This window comes from Chiloscyllium plagiosum, unplaced genomic scaffold (assembly GCF_037043375.1).
Source record: "Chiloscyllium plagiosum isolate Xiang-an unplaced genomic scaffold, Cpla_swu_hap1 HiC_scaffold_19, whole genome shotgun sequence".
NCBI lineage: Eukaryota > Metazoa > Chordata > Chondrichthyes > Orectolobiformes > Hemiscylliidae > Chiloscyllium > Chiloscyllium plagiosum.
Genome location: NW_028270157.1, coordinates 60,560,325 through 60,583,061, shown reverse-complemented (window position 1 = coordinate 60,583,061; position 22,737 = coordinate 60,560,325). Strand labels below are relative to the sequence as shown.

Sequence of the window (22,737 nt, the reverse complement as noted above, 5' to 3'; positions counted from 1 at the left end):
CCATTCATTGTGGTCATGGCTGATCATCCAACTCAATAGACTGTTTCTGCCTTTCCGCCATATCCTTTGATCCCTTTAGCCCAAAGTTATATCCAACTCTTTCTTAAAAATCACACAATGTTTGTCTGCAGTAACAAATTCCACAGGCTCACCACTCTCTGGGTGAGGAAATTTCTTCTCATCTCATGGTTTACCTTGTATGTGACTACTGGTTCTGGACGCCCGTGAATCCAGAACATACTTTCTGCACTTACCCTACCTCGTCCTGTTAGAATGTTATAGGTTTCTATAAGAACCCCATCATTCTGACCTCCAATGAATATAATCCTAACCGATTCAACCTCTCCTCATATGTTATATGAATCAGTCTGGTACACCTTTTCTGCACTCCCTCCATAATAAGAGCATCCTTCCTCAGATAAGGAGACCAAAACTGCACACAGTACTCCAGGTGAGGCCCTGTATAATTGTAGCAAGGCATCCACGTTTCCATTAGTATGTGAAAATCATGGACAACTGGAAAAACCCGAAGCTATGGCTAGGAAATCCAAGAATGTTAACAAAAAGCAACAGTTTCAAGAGTGGGAATCTGAGTCATTGTTACCTGTGACCATTCCCCTGTAATCCATATGTATTCACAAGCTGCAATAATGCAGTTTTGCATGGAAGGAGGTCTTGCTGAATGGTTGCAGTAGCTTTCTTCCACTTCTTTCTGAATATGATTGACACAAAGCACCTTGCGGGTTTGTATACCTTGACCACATGATGCAGAACACTGGAAAACAGGAACAGAAAGATACGTTAATACAAAAATGGGATTTCCTAATGGCTTTTGCGGGATAGAATTTCAAGAATTTATGCTATCTCACTCAAATTGCGAATCCAACGTAATCTACTTTACAGACCAATTCTGACATATTGATAAGTGTCCACCCTATCTGAAGATGGATCCTGCACAATTAGACACAGTGGTCATGTATACGATAGAGACAAATTCTGCTTTGACATTTGCCTTTTCAAGAGCTTGCATTCTGAAATAAAAGCCCATCTACCAATACTATCCAAGTGATCCAGGTTATATTGACAAGTCTGTTTCTATAACATATATGGCTTGGGTGAAATCTTCTGTTTCCAGTTAGGCCAAGCTTGGAACTTAGTGATGACATCATCCACGGGAATTACATATTGGTGAATAATTCCCATAGCATTCCATGTTCCTTTACGTTCCACCACAACTGAGGTCCTAGAGGTGCCAATTAACAATCACATAAGGGCCCATCTCACCCCTGCAGGCAACAATCACTTGATTGAGATACATTGGACTTCAGAGAGAGGATTCCTGTCCCCTCTGCTCGTCCTTCTAGTTCTCCTAAGCTGATTGTGAGGATGCTGCGCTCATTCGGACCACTATCACAAGTCCAAAGGGCCCAGCAGGTCTGACAGCCTCCATGGAGAGGATAAATACAATCTTCAACAAGGTACTCTTGAATAGCATTTGAAAAACTTCCCAAAGTTTCTTGAAGGTTTCACAATGATTTCTGCGCAGAATTTGAACTGAAATTAAAGGGGTCCAAAGACCTCAGGCCTTGTTACAACAGAGTTCTGAAGAAGCATGGCATTTTCAGAATCAGTTAGATGTCCACTGTGCCTCGACCGATCAAATGAATGAATGATTTTATTGTCACATGTATCTGGAGAAAAAAACAATGAAAAGTCTTGTGTGGCCACAAATCTGATGCCATTTTAGATGACAAAATGAATAAAAAAAAAGACTTAAATAGAGTGTCATCTTCTGTTCAACTGATGGAAAAATATAAAGTCAATGGTGAAAAGGAGCCCTTATATGATCACTTTAGGACCTCAGTTGTGGTGGGGCACAAAGGTTGCCTATGTGACTTACTGCCAAAAACATCTCTGACGTAGAGTTGCTGGTGTTCGACTGTGGTGGACAAGGTCACATGACACCAGGTTATAGTCTAATGGGTTTTTTTTTTAAACCACAAGCTTTCTGATGGAGTCCTGAAGAAGGAGCTATGCTCCGAAAGCTTGTGATCTCAAATAAGCCTGTTGGACAAAAACATTTCTGGAACAAGTTTTATCCAAAACTAGCATGTTAACGGGTGCACTAGTAAGCTGAGCTTAAATTACTTCAGCAAATTTCCCACCAAATCTTACTTCACCCCACGGTTCTCCTTCACAGTTCGACATCTACATCTTTACTACAGTAATTGGTATTGAGTGAGCACAGCGAACCTGCTATGACAGACTGTAAATAGTAAACCAATTTATACCGGCTGGATTTCGGTCTTCAGCTCTAATTACATGTAGTAAATCATCTGGGACATATACAATAAAAGATCCTTTTACTAGATTTCAAGGACACTTGAATGAAAAATGCTGCATTAAATCTGCAAACATGTCGTTTTCATTTTTGATCAACTACTCAACGCCCGCATTATAAATTAACATGTTTGTAGACATATGTGTGGCTTTACTGGTTTTAACTTAAAAAAACACATTTTACCACAATGTAAACTGACATCTACTGGGGTCTCATATGTAGCATATTTGATAAATGAAATAATCTAGGCATCCTAATCTACATTGTCTGGACTTCCCCTATGTAATGGTGCATTCAGCCTATGAAATGGACAAGTGAATTCCTGAGATGGAAGATCTTAGGAAAGATTTGTGCAAAGGTGAAAATAAGCAAAAAAAAGGGGAGATTTCCACATCAGTGGAAGGACATTGATTTTTTTATTGTTACATTCAGTCAGAACAGGATATATCCAAGGGAAAAGACCATTTAATAACAGGAGGAAGAGAAGTACTTGGATCATTATGTATGAATGTTCAATGTATTTGACACAATGAATTACTTTTTCTTGAGCGCAATGACATATTTAGTATATTTAACTTGCCCTGTTATTTAGGTACTCTTTCAAGATCTGTACTGACAGTTTTTCACCTCTGATCTCAAATTTAGATCTCTGCGCTCCCTGCTGAATCAGGAAACTCTCCAAATCCCTCTTGAGGATCGTAATTCAATTGAGCCAGCAGTCACTCACTGTGTTAGCTGGCAGCTGAGTCCACATATTGGCAAGTTTACATACTAAGTAAAAGAATTGGGGAATTTTAAAAAGGGAGCATCCCTGCAGAGTGATACAATCTCTAGCATGCTTCATTTCTTTTTCTCTCCTTTATAGAAAAAGTATTCTTTCATGGTATGTTGGCAATATATGCAAGGCCAACATTTGTTACCAATTGCCTTGAACAGAGTGGACTGGTAGGCAATTTAAGATAGAACCACATTGCTATACACCTGCAGTCATAAATAATCCAGTTCAGGTAATTCCCCTAATGACAGTGGTGAACCAGATGGATTTTTATGACAACGATAGTTTCAGAGTTACCATTACTCTGAAGGGTTTTCAATTCCAGATTTCGTTAACTGACTTCAAATCCCCCAACTGCCCCAATGTATCTGTCACAGCAGAGTTATTTGTGCTTCAAATTCTAACCACACTTGGAATGCCTCTGCTCCCTATCATTTGGTGAATACTTGCCAACGATTAATTTGACCAATTTCTGACAAAACCTTTGATTAGACGGGTGTAATTACAACATTTAAAAAAAGGCATCTGGATGGGTACATGAATAGTAATGGTTTAGAGAGATATGGGTCAAATGCTGGCAACGGAACTAGATTAGTTTAGATACCTGGCTGGAATGGACAAGTCGGACTGAAATGTCTGTTTCTATGCTATACATTTATGAATCTATAACTCTACTATGAAAAGTAAAGCCATTAATGCTTAGAACACTCTGTTGAATGCTGTCAAATTGATTTACATGACTTGGAGATGCCGGTGTTGGACTGGGGTGGACAAAGTTAAAAAACCTTCCCCATTCCTGAAGAAGGGCTTATGCCCGAAACGTCGATTCTCCTGTTCCCTGGATGCTGCCTGACCTGCTGCGCTTTTCCAGCAACACATTTCCAGCTCTGATCTCCAGCATCTGCAGACCTCACTTTCTCCTCAAAGTTAAAAATCACACAACATCAGGTTATAGTCCAACAGGTTTATTTGGAAGCACTAGGCTTTGGAGCGCCGCTCCTTCATCAGGTGGTTGTGGAAGTGAAGATCATGCTCACAGACACCACCACACACCACTACCACAGGCCCATCAACACGACAAACTGCCAGCTCAAAGTGGAGAGGATCTCCAAGAAGATAACGGATATTGACACAGACTTCTGTGAGCACGATCTTAATCTCCGCAACCACCTGATGAAGGAGCAGCGCTCCAAAAGCTAGTGCTTCCAAATAAACCTGATGGACTATAACCTGGTGTTGTGTGATTTTTAAAATTGATTCACTGCCCAGAACAACAACAAAGGAAAAATAATATGTATTTTTGCCATCAGACCAGTGAAGTAGAAGATTAATAATATTATGATGAAACTGATATAATTTTTTTTCCAAAAACATGGCACTTCTAGCTAAGCCAACATTGACTGCTTGCCCCTAGTTGCCTTTGAAAAGGTGATGGTGAGTTAACCTGTTGAATTTGTGGAGTCTATGTGCGGTAGGTACAATGCGGTTATAAAGAGAAGTCCAGAATTTTTAATTCCGCCATAGTGAAGGAACAGTGATATAGTTCCAAGTCAGGATGGTGTGCGAATTGAATGATGTTCTCATGTCTCAGTCATCCCAGCTGGGAAAGGTCATGGGATTGGAAGGTTCCATTAAAGTGGCCTTAAGGATAATCGAGCAGGAGTCAGTCATTCAGTGCCCACTGCATCATTCTAGGTCATGGTGTGTGTTACACTGCAGTTTGTATATAGTACACACAGTGGCTGTTGAGAGTTGATGGTGGAAAGAATGAGTATTGAAGGTATTGGACCTTGTGACAATCAAGTGGGTTGCTTTTTTCTGGTGTTATTGAATATTAACACATGTTGGCAAGTGGAGATTATTCCCTAAGACCCGTGACTTGTACTTTGTAGATGGTGAAAGGCTTTGAGGAGTCAGGATATGAATTACTTACCAGAATATATTCTGACCTGTTCTTGGAGTTACACCATTTGTCGAGAGTGTGGTGCTGGAAAAGCATAGCAGGTCAGGCAGCATCCGAGGAGCAGGAGAATCGACATTTCAGGCACAAGGCCTGTGTTTTTCCAGCACCACACTCTCGACTCTGATCTCCAGCATCTGCAGTCCCCACTTTCCCCTATTTGCCCAATTCTATATTGAAAGAGGTGGATTTTGTGGTGGCAATGCCATTGAATGTCAAAAGGGATGTTCAGATTTGCTCTTGATGGAGATGGTCATTGCCTGGCATTTGTGCAGTACAAATCTTACTTGCCACTTATCAGAGCTGAAAATGTGTTGCTGGAACAGCGCAGCAGGTCAGGCAGCATCCAGGGATCAGGAGAATCGACGTTTCGGGCATAAGCCCTTCTTCAGGAAAGCTGTTCTAGTATGACTACAACACTGACATCTACCTGGTAACATAGAAAATTGCTTAGGGATGTCCTATACACATAAAAGGAGGACAAATCAACCTGGCCAATTGTCATGCTATCGGCCTACTTTCAATTATCAGCAGAGTTTGGGACTTCAGGAATCCCTTCTCCAGGGATTCTCCTGATCCCTGGATGCTGCCTGACCTGCTGTGCTGTTCCAGAAACACATTTTCAGCTCTGATCTCCAGCATCTGCAGACCTCACTTTCTCCTGCCACTTATCAGCCCAAGTTTGAATGCTGCGCAGGTCTTACTGCATTCAGACATGGACTGCTTCAGCGTCGGAGGTATTATGAACAGCGATGAACATTGTGCAATCATCGATGAACATGCCCACTCTGACCTTAACAAGGAGAGAATATAACTGATGAAGCAGCTGAAGATATTTCAGACAAGAATACTATCCCGACGACCTCCTGCAAAAATGTCCTGGGATTAGAGTCATAGAGTTATGGAGATGTACAGCATGGAAACAGATCCTTCAGTCCAACCCATCCATGCTGACCAGATATCCCAACTCAATCTAGTCCCTGATTGACCTCCAAAAACCACAACCATCTCCCAAATTGTCAGGAATGACTTCAACCAGTGGATAGTTTTCCCTCGAATTCTCCATAATACCAGCCTTGCTTTGGATACTTGATGCCACATTTGGTCAAAGGTTGCCTTGATGTCAGAGGTAGTCACAGTTATCTCACCTTGAGTTTGGGTCTTTAGTTCATGTTTGGACCAAGCTGAGTGGTCTTGGTGAAATTCCAACCTAAATGCCAGTGTGCATGTCATTACTGTTTAAGTGCTGCTAGTTAGCAATGTCAATGACCCCTTCCCAAACTCTGCTGATAATTGAAAGTCGGCCGATAGCATGACAATTGGCCAGGTTGTTTTGTCCTCCTTTTATGTGTACAGGACATCCCTAAGCAATTTTCTATGTTACCAGGTAGATGTCAGTGTTGTAGCCATACTAGAACAGCTTGGTCAGAGGTCAAACTAATTCTGGAGCATAAGACTTCAGTTTTGCACTATCCAATGTTGTCAGTGTTTGGCACGATATCACAGGGAGTGAATTATAATGGCTGAAAGACTGGCATCTGTGATCTGGGATCTCAGGAGAAGACGGAGTTGCTCCTTTAATTGGTAAGTCTAACTGCTGAAGATAGATTCAAATGATTCAGTTTTGCCTGTTTCACTGATGTTCTTGTCTCTTCCATCATTGAGGATTGGGATATTTGTATAGCCTCCACCTCCAGTCAGTACTTTAAACTTCCACTGCCATTCAGGACTGGAGGTGGAATGACTGCAGAGCTTTGATCTGATCCTTTGGTTGTGGGATTGCCTTGGATCTGTCTGTCACATGGAACGTACACTGTTTGGCTTCCAAGTATGTCTGCACTGTAGCTTCACCAGGTTAACATCTTATCGTTAGGCATTCCTGGTGCTGCTCTCAGCATTACCATCTATATACTTAATTGGCCTAAGGTTGATCTCCTAGCCTGATCGCCACAGTAGACTGGGGGATATGCTAAGCCAGATTTAGTGACTGTGATTGTGTATAGTTCTGCTGCAGCAGATAGCCCAGAGAACATCATGGATGGTCAATTTGATTTGCTAGACCTGTTTGAAATCTATCCCATTTAGCATGGTGATAGAGGGATCAACATGAAGACGAATATCCTCAGTGTGAATACAGGACTGTTGGCCAGAAGGGTTGTGCAATGGTCATCTCACAATATTGTCATGGATTAATGTCTTAGGTTGAATGGTGAAAATGTGATATTTTAAGTTTTGATGTAGTGCTCCAGTAAGGCTGTACTTTTGAACACTGCACTCAATTCTGGTTACCAGAACAGAAGGTAAATGTCAAACCTTGTGAACTATATAATCTTGCATTAAAGAGCTGAGTTATGAGAAAAAATTGCAAAATTTGCACTCTTCAGACTTGAAAGGATATGAAGATAAGAGAAATTCAACTGTATTGGATATTAAGTAGATCATAAAAGATTAGATTAGAGCATAATTTCAAGGCATATGAGAATTATTAACTAAAGGGGGTTTAAAATGATTAACTTGGTGGGTGTTCTTGAATAAAGTTCTGCAGAAAGAACCTGATGCAACAACAAGAGTTGATGGCAAAATATATTCTTACAGTTTAAAGAAGTACAGGTTTTTTTGGATTAGATTAGATTCCCTACAGTGTGGAAACAGGCCCTTCAGCCCAACAAGCCCACACTGACCCAAAAGCCCAGACCCATTCCCCTATATGTTGCACCTAACACTACGGGCAATTTAGCATGGCCAATTCACCTAAGCTGCACATCTTTGGACTGTGGGAGGAAACCAGAGCACCCGGAGGAAACCCACGCAGACACGGGGAGAATGCACAAACTCCACACAGACAGCTGCCCGAGGCGGGAGTTGAACCCAGGTCCCTGGCGGTGTGAGGCAGTGGTGCTAACCACGGTGCCACCATGCCAACTCAAACGTGGACATCACAGGGGCAGATATGAGAGAGCTTGTGGGTCATGAGTAGGTGGCAGCTGATTGCAGAAAGAGTTATGGGATTGCTTAGGGCAGGATGGTGGGGGGGGGGGGGGAAATGCCTGGAGGAGAGAGCACACCTGCTGTGCTTGGCCCACAAGCCGTGCTTCAAAGACAATTAAATGCTCCAACTTGCTATTACTTCTTTCCTTCACATGTTGAATTTCCCCAACCATGGAAAACCTGGACCAACAGTCTGTTAAAATGTAAGGTATGCAATCTCATTAACATATATAAATATCTGACCTAATGTTGAGAGCAGTTTAGACTCCTGAACCCACTCTCAAAGCCTCACAAAACCCACATTTGTTAAAAATTAAGTAGTCATTTTGAAAGCTGAATTGTAATTATATTTTAGGTTTTTAAAACTTTTAAAGTTTCCCTATCCACTCCTCTTCCAACAATGATGAGGGTTAAAATTCCTTCAATTGTTTGTAAGATTCTTTGAACCTTACCTGTCAGTGCAGATGGAGAATAGACAAGTTACAGTGATAGGCAGGCTTAATGCAGGCACCTGAGAAAGCCATAAATGCTGACAGAAGGCATAGGATTGAGCTCAGCAAGATGCCTGTGGTCCAACAGACTTATTTGGAAGCACTAGCTTCTGAAATGCTGCTCCTTTTTCAGGTCATTGTGGAGCAGGATCATAGAACCCAGATAATAGCACAAGATAATAGTGTCATGCAACTGATATGGTATACTGAACAAACCTAGATCGCTGTTAAGCCTTTAATCTTTTAGAATGGGTTGCACGTTCCAATTCATTCATTCATAAATCCCTGAACTACTTTCAAGTCACATTCCCAAGATAACTTAAGGTTTTATATTAGAAAAAGTTGACATCTCAGCTCAGACAATGCATTAAAGGTGTGAGGTTAGAGTCTTCAATCTTGAGTCAGGCTGGTTCTATTTCCAAAGTAGAAACTGATAAAATGTCACATGGATTGACTGCCTGCAGACTCTAATTTGAACAAATTAGAATGTATCTGCAAATATAATTCTGCAAATGCAAATTCACCCCATAGCCTTATATGTGTGTGTGTGTGTGCAATATTATTAATGAATTGAAACCTGAAACCCATTCTAAAATATGAAAGACATAACAGAAATTCAGGTTTGTTCAATATATCGCATCAGTTGTAAATATTATAGTCTTTTGCTCTAAATTCTATGTCCTATGATTCTGTCCCACTAGCTACCTGACAAAGGAGCAGTGCTCCAAAAGCTTGTACTTCTATAGTTGGACTATAACATGGTGCTATGTGATTTTTAACTTACTGAAGTGAAGAATTGCAGTGTCTTTCAGTTGGTATCATTACATGAAGATAAGTTGTACCAATTGATCTAAATGAATCTGCCACATACCCTGTATTATCAACGATTATGACATACGGCAGTTTGACGATTCCAAACTAGCTTCACCTCTTCAAGCATTTACCTACAGGGAAGCTGGTGTAAAAATGCATGAACATCCAGTTCAGATAATTTGACTGTTTATCCCTAAGTTTCTATTACAGTACAAATAGATTGATAGCATTGTTAATCAAAATCAGATTCCCTCAGAGCACTTGCTTCTGATTAACACAACTAGACAAAATAAAATATCTACATTAGGCCAAATGGAATTGCTACATGAAAAAGATTGCCGGCAAAACCTTTTCTTTAACTGAAGAATTAAACTCTGGACTAAATCACTTAAGAAACATTTTAGATGCTCAAAGGCACAATGATTTTGATATGATTGAAATACAGTCCAACGCAGAAAGCAAGCAGCAGAAATACAAACTGCTGTCACAAATTCAGAGACATTCCAGGAACATGTCACTGGACAGGCTTTTTTATAAATGAGTGAAACAGCTATACTACAGGGTTAAAGTTCTGGTGCAGCAAGTAAGGGAACATTTAAACAATCCTGTCTGGATTTTCTTTGGAGACAGTTTGTGGCTTCCTTTCGAGTTCCCATGCATATCTGGTTTGGCACCTGGTCAAATAACTGTAGGCACTATTTATGCAAACATTTATTTGAAGTCCTTACTCCAGAGGCAGCCCCATAAAAGAAGCCCCTCTGTCATTTCTGACGTTAACTTTTTCATCTTATCAGGCCATACTTACATCTTCCCATTCATCTGCAAGCCATTCATAGTGCAGACAGTCAGGCAGCCGGCACTGCTGTGTGCCGGCTGGCTGAGAGAATGGATCGCACGTCTCCTCGCTTATTCGACCTACGCCCTTCAGCCGGCAGAAGACCTCCCTCTGCTGATATCCTACTCCACAGGTCACCGAACACTATCAGCAAAAAGAACAAAAAAGAGCAAGAGAGAGAAAACAACAGGTGAAGGTGAAGACTGTACGAGAATAACAATGTTAACATGACCAGGTGGGTTGAATGCATTCATTTTCCTGCATATTTCTTGCACATAAAAGCAAAATTTGAAGCGAGGTTAGCAATATATAATGGCCATCCTGTGCGACTGACTTTGTTTGATATAGTTAAGCTATCTGAGACTTCACGTACGGAGCAAATCGTGTATGAATCGCCGAGTCAGAGGGAGACGGAATTTTTTTTTGTTTGAAACTTGACAGAGCAATTACTTCTCCATCAGGCTTACATTCCATGAGAAACCTAACCACAAAATAAAGAGCAGCTGTTGAGGTCAATCAGACCATTCTCCAGATATTTGACTTGGGGGAGCTCTTCTCTATCAACGGCAGCTGCCGAACTGAATAAATTACTTCGATGTCCCCATTTTCAGGAAACTGATTACTGTATATTCAAAATGACTGTATGGTTTCATTAGGCACGGTTGACGTATAACACTCAATGTGTTCACCCGTGTCCAATGGTTTTGTAAAATTGGTTTCTGCTTTGAACTCCTGTTTCCTATAACTTGCTTATCTCCATGCAGACTTGTGGTAAAGAAAGACATAGGGTCAGACAGCACAGACATAGACCCATACTGAAGTCTGCCAAACCAGGCTTCCCAAACTAAAGCAGTCCCATTTGCCCGCATTTGGCCTATATCCCTCTAAACATTTCCTAATCATGTACCTGCCCAAATGTCTTTTAAATGTTGTAACGTAGGCATCCACTACTTCCTCTTGCAGTTCATTCCACATACAAACCACCCTCTGCATTTTCTCCTCTCACTTTAAAAATATGGCACCTGGTTTTGAACTCCCCAAATCTAGATTAGAGAGATGCTGGAAAAGCAGAGTAGGTCAGGCAGCATCCAAGGAGCAGGAAAATCAAAATTTCAAGCAAAAGCCCTGAACTCCCCCACCCTAGGGGAAAGACCCTTTGCTATTCACCTCATCTATGCCCCTCATGATTTTAAAATACTCTTACGCTCCAGTGAAAAAGTTGCAGCCTATTCACACTCGCCTCAACTCAAACCCTCCCAGTCCCAGAAACATTCTGGTAAATCTTTTTTCTGAACCTTCTCCAATTTAATCATATCTTTTCTATTATGTAGCACCTTTCATGACCTCCGGTGTCTCCCAGTCCCACAGTGTAAAAGTCAATGCCAACTCCACCCACTGGCTTGGCCAGTTCACCCCTCAACAATTTTAGTGTTGCTGAACAAAGAGACCTTGGAGTGCAGGTTCATAGCTACTTGAAAGTGGAGTCAAAGGTGGATAGGATAGTGAAGAAGGCGTTAGGTCTGCTTTCCTTTATTGGCAGAGTATTGAGTACAGGAGTTGGGAGGTCATGTTGAGGCTGTATAGGACATTGGTTAGGCCACTTTTGGAAAATTGCGTGCAATTCTGGTCTCCTTCCTATCAGAAAGATGTTGTGAAACTTGAAAGGGTTCAGAAAAGGTTTACAAGGATGTTGCCAGGGTTGGAGGATTTGAGCTGTAGGGAGAGGCTGAACAGGCTGGGGCTGTTTTCCCTGGAGCATCGGAGGACGAGGGGTGACCTTATAGAGGCTCACAAAATTATGAGGGGCATGGATAGGATAAATAGGCAAAGTCTTTTCCCTGGGGTGGGGAGTCCAGAACTAGAGGGCATAGGTTTAGGGTGAGGGGGAAAGATATAAAAGAGACCTAAGGGGCAACTTTTTCACACAGAGGGTGGTACGGGTATGGAATGAGCTGCCAGAGGAAGTGGTGTAGGCTGGTACAATTGCGACATTTAAAAGGCATTTGGATGGGTATATGAATAGGAAGTGTTTGGAGGGATATCGGCCGGGTGCTGGAAGGTGGGACTAGATTGGGTTGGGATATCTGGTTGGCATGGACGGGTTGGACCGAAGGGTCTGTTTCCATGTTGTACATCTCTATGACTCTAATGTCAAGCTGTCAATTGGCTTGAGGTGCATCTTCTGCCCTGACCAGGGAGAATTCCTGATGAAGGGCTTATGCCCGAAATGTCAACTCTCCTGCCCCTCAGATGCTGCCTGACCTGCTGTGCTTTTCCAGCACCTCGCTTTTCAACCTGACTCTCCAGCATCAGCAGTCTTCACGTTCTCCCTGACCAAGGAGGAAGTCCTGCCTGTAGGGATTTATAGGTAATCCATATTCCCAGTGGCTTTCTAGTCCTGATAGTTGGCTGTGACGGAGTTGGCAGCAGGAGGACAGTGGGATGTTGTTGAAACGTGGTCCCAGAGAAGGAGTGAATGGGAGGCTGGAGTCGACAAGGATTTGGGGAAGGGCAAAGCTGGAGAAATGAATGCCTTGGTAAATGCCTCTCAGTAGCAAAGTGGACCGCAAAAGAAGGCACCCCACCCACTTTTGCCTGGCCACCAATTCACAGTGTTTCACATGGCAGGAAGAACACATTTTCTGACCATGAGTAATTGGTGACAGGAGGGGGTTCTGAACTGGACACTGATTGGTTACATAAAGGTCTCATGAATGCCACCTCTGCCCTGAGTAAATGGTTCAAAAGGTTAGGTTCTGGGAATGTTTAATACTACTATCCCCACCTGACTGCTGCCTTTTAGGGGAAGCAATGCCCTAGTGGTATTAGTGCTGGATTGTTAATCCAGAGACCCAGCATTGTTTTGGGGACCTGGGTTTGAATCCTGCCACAGCAGATGGTGGAATCTGAATTCAATTTCAATTAAGAATCTAATGACCCTGGACCCACTGTTGATTGCCAGGGAGAAACCCAACTGTTTCACTAATGTCCTTTAGGGAAGGGAAGTGACATGCTTACCTGATCTGGCCTACGTGCGGCTCCAGACCCACAGCAATGTGAGTGACTCTTAACTGCCCTCTGGGCAATCAGGCATGGGCAATAAATGCTGGCCTAGCCATCCACACCCTCATCCTGTGAATGAATAACAAATCCCCCTGCATCTGCCATCATATCCCAGGAGCCTGGAAAATCCAGTCCATGATCATAAGGGAAATGCCACAGCCACTACTTAGAGGATTACCCTTACACAGCTGGTAATTGCTAAATTAGACATAAAAGTAATAATGTAACTGAATAATTTAATATTCTTTAGAAATCTTCACTGCCACAAAACAGTGACTGTGCAAAATTCTCAAAAGGTGGCTAGAAATAAGTAATTTTAAAAACAAGGGCTTATTTAGGGCATTTAGATGGCAGAATACCCAAGTAAATTGTGTTCTCTGAACCTGGGACTTGTTTGAATCCAATACAGATGGATCGACATTGATAAATTGTGGGACTACATTCTCTGACTGGAGTAGTTTCATTGATGTTATGGCAGACATTATTGACCATATTCCTATTGAGCAGGAACACATCGAATAACACAGACTTGTTACTGTAAAGCCTACCCTCTGTGAGCAAGTTCTTAGTCTCCTACCCTATGATTGCTTTGGATGTCTTAGTCTCAGGTTTTCACTGACAGTCTTTCAGTGATAATTCCTGGAGCAGTTTTACAATGAGGGCAGGATTTAACAGTCCCCTACTGCTGGGTTAGCAGAGGCAGGGGGAGCAAAGTACAATTCAGCAGGTGCCATTCAGATAGGCTGGCAGCTCACTGAGGTGGGACCACTACCCCTGACTCTGGAGAAAGTCCCACCTCAGAATCAGGGAGAGAAATCCTACCTCCAGCCAACTAATTCCCCATGGAGTGATAAACAGCTGCAGGGCTGAGATAGCAGCGAGGATGCAATCCTTTCTCAAAAGATAACGGGACTTGCCATCCAAAAAATGCTGCCTCATGCTAAAGGTGCTACGTAAATGCAATGTACAATTATTAGCACACTTATTCAAACCAGTTAGAAGGATAGCTGCTGATGGATATTCCGATGCTGTACAGGGTGCTGTACCAGGGTTGGAGGCCTTGGCATATCATTATGGGGGAAACTATAGGGGATTTCACTGAGAGATGCTTGAAATGAGAATATATTCTCTTCTTCAGTACTAATATTCTTTATTTGAACATCCACATTCCTGTTTCTTTATCAAATACAAGTAGGTAAACAACATTTCTGAAAATTGAAATGGCAGCCTGGCACAATAAGTAGATGTTCAAATAATGTCATTAGTTAAATTTGATTGCTTGGTTGACTTGAGCCATTGTTAAAGGGCTGTGATGTGGAGCTGCTGGTGTTGGACTGGGATGGACAAAGTCAGAAGTCACCCGACACCAGGTTATAGTCCAACAGATTTACTTAAGATCACAAGCTTTTAGAGCACTGCTCATTCGTTGAATGAAGTCACCTGACAAAGCAGCAGCGTTCCAAAAGCTTGTGATTTTAAATAAACCTGTTGGACCACAGCCTGGTGTTGGGTGACTTCTGACTTTGCTAAGGGGCTGGGTCTATGAGGGACTGGACTGATGATCTACATTTAGATCCTTTCAAGAGGTTAACTAATTTTGGGAGAGATTTCCATGGGTAACGTTGGCACAGTCTGGAAAGAATTAGCTGGACGGTCTGAATAGCCACTTCATTTTATCCATTGGCTTTTTATATTCTTACATTGCATTCAAGACAAGTTATTTAATATGATTCAAAAACCAGAACGTCACCATCTCTAGCTCTATGGATGCAGAACTGAAGCAGCAAATCTGCAGGAAGTTGTAACTTTCACTGGGTATACCCCTGTGCCCATTCCTATTCAACACAATTTGCTCAGCTACAGAAGCATGCTCACAATTTCCTCACATGGTGAGGCACTGCTTCCAAGCATGATTTCCCTTTCAAACCTTTTGTCAGTGATCGAAAACGGAAAGTCAAGAGACGATATCCAAGCAAAATTAGACAGGGGTACTTTTGAGTGTGTTGGCTTTCACATACAACATAGGTTTGTAAAATGAAAACAAAGGAAGTATGACATTTTCCATAGCTCTCTACAGCTCTTTTCAAGAAGGGTGCATTTATCCAACGTGCCTTTTCGAAAGATTACTGAAAGAAACAAGTCAAAATAGAATAAAAAGCAATACGATTTTGGACATTGTTTTTTGATGGTTGGTAAATAGACTCCTTTCTTCAGAATATGAAAGCTATGTTATTCTTTATTGCCAAAAAAAAAACAAATACCCTGGCAATCTACCATTTTGATTATTTTTGTCAAATATTCTTACATTAATGCTGTTGATGAATGATTATCTACAACCTACCTGAATTCCTGGTTACATTTGGTTAAAATGCACTCAGTGAATATGGCATGGAGTTTGAATCTCTGCCAATAGCAATGTAGAATGAGCATTGGGAAAGTCATGCATCTACAGTGGGATTGTGCTTTGATTTTTAATTCATGGAAAACGTATATGCCATGGGTAGAATTAGGAAGTTTGATTTTCTAATGCGCTATTGGTTGGCATGGACGAGTTGGATCGAAGGGTTTGTTTTGAGCTCTATGACTCTATAATTGTATAGATTCTTAAGATTCTCAGTTATGCATACGCAAGATCATCTTAGATGGGTTATTCTTAAAAACTGGACTTGCACTTATTTGAGACATTTCAAACTCAGAGAAGGTTGAAATAGAGAAGTACAGATCTTCACCCTGTCTTTCCTATTTAGTTAGATCATATCTCTAATAAACCTGCCACTGCTGGTAAGTCCCAGTTGATATCCCAGAAATTTGGGTCCATCATGTTTTGATACATATCCCACCAGTTTGAATGAAGATATGTTTCATTTTGCAAACAGCTGAAATACAAAAAAACCCCAAATATATCCAGTGAATTAATTCTGGATCAGTAAGAAAGAGGCATTGTGACCTCAAACAGCACCTGTCAGTTTATGGAAAATACATCATTACACAGACCAGCAAAGAGTTTTCTCTTGTAGGATAGACTTCACAAATTCGAGTTTGATTAACTCCTATTAGCCTAGCTGCACTTTTCCCAGGTAAACTTGCTGGCTGTCATTTCCTTGGCTTATTGTTCTATGGCCTGGACATCCTGCACAATAGATCTCCCATGAATAAAGTTATTATTCATGATTTCTTTAGCTCTCAATTCACAAGGGCTGTGCTGACCTAGTGATCTAAGGTGGTCTATAGCATAACCTGGAAATCTGGTTTTAATTCCAGTTCAGCTGACATTTTCACCCTAACTTACAGCACTGGATTCACAGAATTCAAGGTCAAAGTTCTCCTTTAAGATGCAACGTGTCTCCGACACATTTAATTGACAGCTTGTTCTGATGGCGGGTCTCATCTGAAACATTTTTATCCTGACCCAGGGAAATTTGTGTGCTTTAGGTGCTGTTGCATTGAAAAAATTCTGAATGTTTTCTTTGTTGCAATTTCAATTTCAAATTAAACTTCACTTGAAGTTGCACAGAGAGAATGAAACTCTTTCTCCTCAAAATGAGCATAGCTTCTGCAGCAATAGAGTTAATATAGAGTAGCATAATGAGCAAACAATGGATTATCAGCACTTGGAACCAGGCCTGTGCCCAAGGTCCCTCTGACTGTTGGGAATATAATTCCTACAGACAGATTCAATGACATTGGGATTTCGTTTCATATAATTTCTTTTGGTTCTATTGCAATTGACATTTGTTTTTATAAATTATTATTTTGGCCACTTTATAACAAATGAATATTTCCCAATTAGTTTCACAAGGCTAATCCAGCCACTTATTTACAGATCAATTACAAATATACGACTGAGTAACTGTCCATCTTGCACGGCTGATTTTTGGACTGATATATTTAGGAAAGGGCAGTATTTGTAATTAGTCAAGCCAAGGGACTTGGAGTTAAAACAAAAATTTGCTGCAACTTCAGCCGTCTAGCCAGAGAAAGAACTAGGCCCTGCGACTCAGGAGGATTAATGTTTAGTCCTCATGACCGTCATATTTTTAACAGGAGTGAAATAATATGCACTCTTCATCATCAAGTGGTTAGTTCAATTGGCTGAATGGCTGGTTTGCAATGCAGAGTTGGTTCAATTCCCCTACGACGAAGGATTCTCATTCTCAACCTCTCCTCTGGACTGAGGTGTAGTGATCCTCCAGATAAATTACCGTCTCTCTCTCTCTCTCTAAAGGAAGAGCTGTCCCATATGGTCCTCTGGGATAATGGTGACTTTACCTTTACCTTCAGCATCACGATTAAACCAACCTCTTCACCTGAGTGACCCTATCTAAATATAAGCAACATTTACAGCTCCAGCTGTGCTCTCTGCAACTACCACAAAGTGTTGAAAAGAATGACAATTATTTTTTTCCAAGTAGACAACTACACTTGGGTTTTACTTAAGACCTGCTGAAATTTAAATAGGAAGGCATTGAATTGGAGAGATTATGATCAAAGTCTAGAAGGTTAGGTGAATGGCCATTCGAAATTGCCCACGGTGTTCAGGGTTTAGGTGGATTGGCCATGCTAAATTACCCATAGTGTTCACGGATGTGCAGGCTAGTGGATTAGGAAGGGTACAAGGATAGGGTAAGGGTCGCGTGGGTTGGATGCTCTTTGGAGGGTACATCTGTGTGGGAAGCTCTTTGAAGGGTCAATGTAGACTTGATGGGCTGAATGGCCTGCTTTCACACTGCAGGGATTCTATGATGTATGCCCAGTATTCATTTCTGGGCAGTTTTGTTTGTTACCCCTGGTCTCATGAGGAATAAGAGTCAGAAGTGTGGTGCTGGAAAAGCACAGCAGGTCAGGCAGCATCCGAGAAGCAGGAAAATTGACGTTTCAGCCAAAAGCCCTTCATCAGGAATTCCTCTAATCTCAAGCATCTGCAGTGCTTACTCTCACCTCATGAGGAAATAACTCAACTGACTAAAAGCTTTCAGGAAAATCCAAAAATCCTGCACAACTCAGGAACGAAATCACATTAAGCAGTTCATAAAAGAGTGGATCAGTTTAATTACTTAGCATTTAAGGGTAGAATCCAAAACATCTGGCACTGATCCGAAAGGCTCAAGAGCTTAGTAGATTTCCCCTCCTCAACAACCCTCCATTGAAGACTACGTATTTGGTTTCAAAGCTTTTCAGAAGACAATTAAGATTGTACAGTGTGTGTTACATCTCAATCAGATAATACTTTGTATATAGTATGCATTTTCCCAGGGAGCTGGATGTGTGCTACAGATTTGAGTATTCTTCCAAAACCATTCTATCTCCAAGCCTGTACTGTATACATTTTATGCTCTCACATCGACCCTATTATTTTAGTAAGGCTTCATTTTAAAATAAACCAATTTTGCCTCTTTACTACTTAAACTTGACCAAAATCCAATCTATTTCCCCTAGCATTTTATTCAAGCTTGTCACAAAAATGTCGCAACTAATGTCCTAATAGGAGACATGCAGGTCACAGGCACAAAACTGCAGCTGACTTGATAGATAACCTGATTTCAGATCTAAAGTCTTTAAGGATAATGTTTCATTTTAGCAGGGCTTCCCATTAAACAGCCTACACGACTTACTTTCCATTGTTGTCAGAGTTGTGTGCCACGTGGGGCCAAACTGCAAGCCCAGTTTTCCAACCCTGCCAAACCAGTATTAAAACTCCATCATCTCAAACATATTCAATTATAACTGCTCGGTACAGTTCATTCATTATCCCATGCTCCCTAGTTGACATAGGGGAAGTTTCAATTGCTTTGGCGTGAGGTGGCAGATATTTTTATGAACTCCAGCCAAGATAAAGCTGCCCTTGCCCTTCTCTCCTGCAAATTGCACTTTGTGTGTCCTTTTGTGAAGTCTCAACAATGATAAAACACTCGACATGGCTCTCTGTTCTGTCAACTGAGGGCTTACTGTGATTGCATGAAGGTTACCAGTAGCACCTTTTAAACAGCGGTGGCTAAATTTAATTAAATTAGAAGAAGAGGTTAAGAAAAGCATGAAATTTTAAATAAGAAGTGGAATTCCTTTGAACAGTTTAGTGGGATAAAAGTACAAGCAAACAAATGTCTTCAAAACCCGGTTACTGCAAATGTGTGAATGTTTAGATTATCTTAGTAATATATAAGGGTTTAATGAATTTTAGCATTACTTCCTCAGTGGTTAAATTGGCAATGAGCCCTGGTGCAGATTTATTGTAAATTGATGAAAACCTCGATGCCAAAATTGAAACCTGCTGTGATTGAACCAGTTGCAATCCCAGGAACAGAACAAACTGGGGAAGCAGAATTTCTTTCTGCTGCCTGAAACCAAGTGCATGATGTGAGAATAAAAAGGGTCTGTGTTCAATACGCAAATGAACAGCTGAGGTAGAAAAACTAAATCAAAAAATGAATCCTCTCTCTTTAATTGGGGGGGGGGAGCATTAATGATGAAGTGCCTCATTAAAACAATGTTATATGTGCACATAGAATAACCTGTCGCTGAGAACTTGTATTATACTTTTGTATTAAAACAAAAGTCAGCCTTAACAGAAATACAAATTTAACCAAATATTGAGAAAAACTTAAAGCCAGACACAAAGGTGAGTTTGCTTTTTTTCAGGAGGAAACTGAAAATTTTCAAAGAATTGCATCCAAACTGAAATGTTAAGATGTTGGTGATGTATCTAGCACAAGTGTACAAAAGGACAGGTTGATGGGAGAGAGGTCTCCCCTTATATTTCTTTCCCCCTTCCAATGAATTCCTGATCACAGCTAGAACATCAGCAAGAATATTATGAAGATATGCTTATTGTTCTCATCAAGACAGAAGTAGAGTCGATGAAGAGGAACCAGTGGATGTCACACTTTGGGATTTCAAAAGGGTTTTTCAAGTCCCACACAGGAGGTTAGTAAACAAATTAAATTGCATGGGATGGGGCAATATACTGGCATGGACTGAGGACAGCACCAAAAGCAGAGATTGAAGTAAATGGTTACGTTCAGATTGGGAGGCTATAAGCAACGTGCTGCAGCAAGGAACAGCCCCAAGTCGTTCATCCATTGATATCAATGATTAGGATGTGGAGGCCAGTTATAATATTTGCAAGTGGAAATGTGAGTTGCAAAGAGGATGCAAAGAGATCTTCATAGGAACTATAATAGGCTGAATGTATGAGCAAGAGCATGGCAGATGGAATATAATGTGGACAAATATAAGGTTTGCATAGTGATTGTAATAAGGTCAGCCAGGTGGATGTTATAGACGTGAGTTCTCTAATTGGGGCTGTTAACCTGGGCCAATCAGGGAGCCCTGGCTGGCAGATACAAACAGGAATGTCAGGGGTTCTGGCTCACTCTTGGAGCCGGCTCTGAGTGAGCTGGATCAGTGTCATGTACTATGCACATGTAAATAAAGAGCGACTTGGTGACGGGATACCGGCGTAAAGGTTAAGGTTATTTCAGTTTGCTAGAAAAACAAAGGAGCAGTGTATTTTTTTCTAAAATAACAACAAATCACAATGTATTAGTGTCCAAAGGAACCTGGCCTTCGTTGTTCTTGAGTCACTGAAGGCTAATAAATAGATGCAGCAAGCAACTGAGAAGGTAAATAGTAGATGAGCCTTTATTGTAAGAGGTTTTCAGTATAGGAATTTCAAATGTATCAAACACCAGTCAAACCACACATGGAGTTTACAGTTATTGTACACTTCTGGTCCCCTGACCTCAAGAAGGATATATTTGCCACACAGGGATTGCAGCAGATATTCACCAGACTGATTCCTAGAATGGTCTTATGAGAGGTGATTGAGGTGACTAGGCCTGTATTCTCTGGAGTTTAGAATAATGAGTGGAGTTCTCATAGAAACTTAGGAAATTCTTAAATGGATAGACAGAGCAGATATAGAAAAGAGGTTTCCCTTTGGTGTGAGATCTAGAACCAGGGACACAGTATCAGAATCAAAGTCAAGCCATTTTAAGATTATATTTTTGTTAGATCTATGTCCAAAGTGAGGAGAAATGACTAATAATTTCATAAGAGAGGGAAGTTTAATAAAAAGGTTTTGAATTGCATCAGATCATACCTCCTTCCATCGAGTGGCCTTCCAGGCTGGACATCGGCCTGCTCTACACTGTTTATTGACTCGAGGCTTCTTCAAGTGCTGACAGTAACTGTTATCCACAGCTACCTGCTTCATGTCAATGCAATGGACATCCCGTTGCTTGGTGCCCTTTCCACAGCTTACAGAACACTAGAAGCAAAGCACAGGAGATTATATTTTAACATCTGAATCCTTGGAGTATAAAGGCAGTAGGAGTACACTTAAGAGAGAAATCAGAAGGGCAAAAAAGGGATATGTGATTGCTTTGGCAAATGGGGTTAAGGAGAATCCAAAGGGATTTTATTAATACATTAAGGACAATAGGTTAACTAGGGAGAGAATAGGACCCCTCAAATATCAGCAAGCCTATGTGTGGAGCCGCAGGAGATGGGGAGATACTAAACAAATATTTTGCATCAGTGTTCACTGTGGAGAAGGACATGGAAGATATAGTCAAACATGGCTTTGTGTGTGGGAAATCATTTCTCACAAACTTGATTGAGGTTTTTGAAGAAGTAACAAAGAGGATTGAAGAGGGCAGAATAGTAGATGTGATCTATATGGACTTCAGGAAGACGTTCGACAAGGTTCTTCATGGGAGACTGGTGAGCAAGGTTAGATCTAATGGAATATAGAGATAACTCGCCATTTGGATACAGAACTGGCTCGAAGGTAGAAGACAGAGGGTGGTGGTGGAGGGTTGTTTTTAAGACTGGGGGCCTGTGACCAGTGGAGTGCCACAAGGATCGGTGCTGGGTCCACTACTTTTCATCACTTAGATAAATGATTTGGATGTGAGCATAAGAGGTACAGTTAGTAAGTTTGCAGATGACACCAAAATTGGAGGTGTAGTGGACAGCGAAGAAGGCTACCTCAGATTACAACAGGATCTTGATCAGATGGGCCAATGGGCTGAGAAGTGGCAGATGGAGTTTAATTTGGATAAATGCAAAGTGCTGCATTTTGGGAAAACAAATCTTCGCAGGACTTATACACTTAATGGTAAGGTCCTAGGGAGTGTAGCTGAACAAAGAGATCTTGGAGTGCAGGTTCATAGCTCTTTGAAAGTAGAGTCGCAGGTAGATAGGATAGTGAAGAAGGCCTTTGGTATGCTTTACTTTATTGGTTGGAGTATTGAGTACAGGAGTCAGGAGGTCATGTTGCGGCTGTACAGGACATTGGTTAGGCCACTTTTGGAATATTGCATGCAATTCTGGTCTGAATAGGCTGGGGCTGTTTTCCCTTAACAATTAACCCTTAACCTACTTGCATGGGCTGAGGGGTGACCTTATAGAGATTGATAAAATCATGAGGGGCGTCGATAGGATAAATAGACAAAGATTCCTGAAGAAGGG

General features: G+C 41.3%; 1 protein-coding gene and 1 long non-coding RNA gene across 3 annotated transcripts in view; one reads left to right on the top strand and one right to left on the bottom strand.

Annotated features, from left to right (window-relative positions):
* Nucleotides 1–22,737, bottom strand: part of LOC122559510 (A disintegrin and metalloproteinase with thrombospondin motifs 20) — a 384,605-nt gene that overhangs the window by 48,358 nt on the left and 313,510 nt on the right. For both annotated transcript variants that reach the window (XM_043709081.2, XM_087997440.1), the window contains 3 exons: nucleotides 21,365–21,532; nucleotides 10,174–10,347; nucleotides 605–775 (listed from right to left, as the gene is read on the bottom strand). In XM_043709081.2, coding sequence (XP_043565016.2) covers nucleotides 605–775; nucleotides 10,174–10,347; nucleotides 21,365–21,532 — 513 coding nt within the window. The remainder of the gene's footprint in view (nucleotides 1–604; nucleotides 776–10,173; nucleotides 10,348–21,364; nucleotides 21,533–22,737) is intronic.
* LOC148146793 (uncharacterized) overlaps nucleotides 10,277–22,737 on the top strand; it is a 66,159-nt gene continuing 53,698 nt past the window's right edge. Inside the window, exon 1 of the long non-coding RNA XR_015760491.1 lies at nucleotides 10,277–10,438. This is a non-coding gene — a long non-coding RNA (uncharacterized LOC148146793). The remainder of the gene's footprint in view (nucleotides 10,439–22,737) is intronic.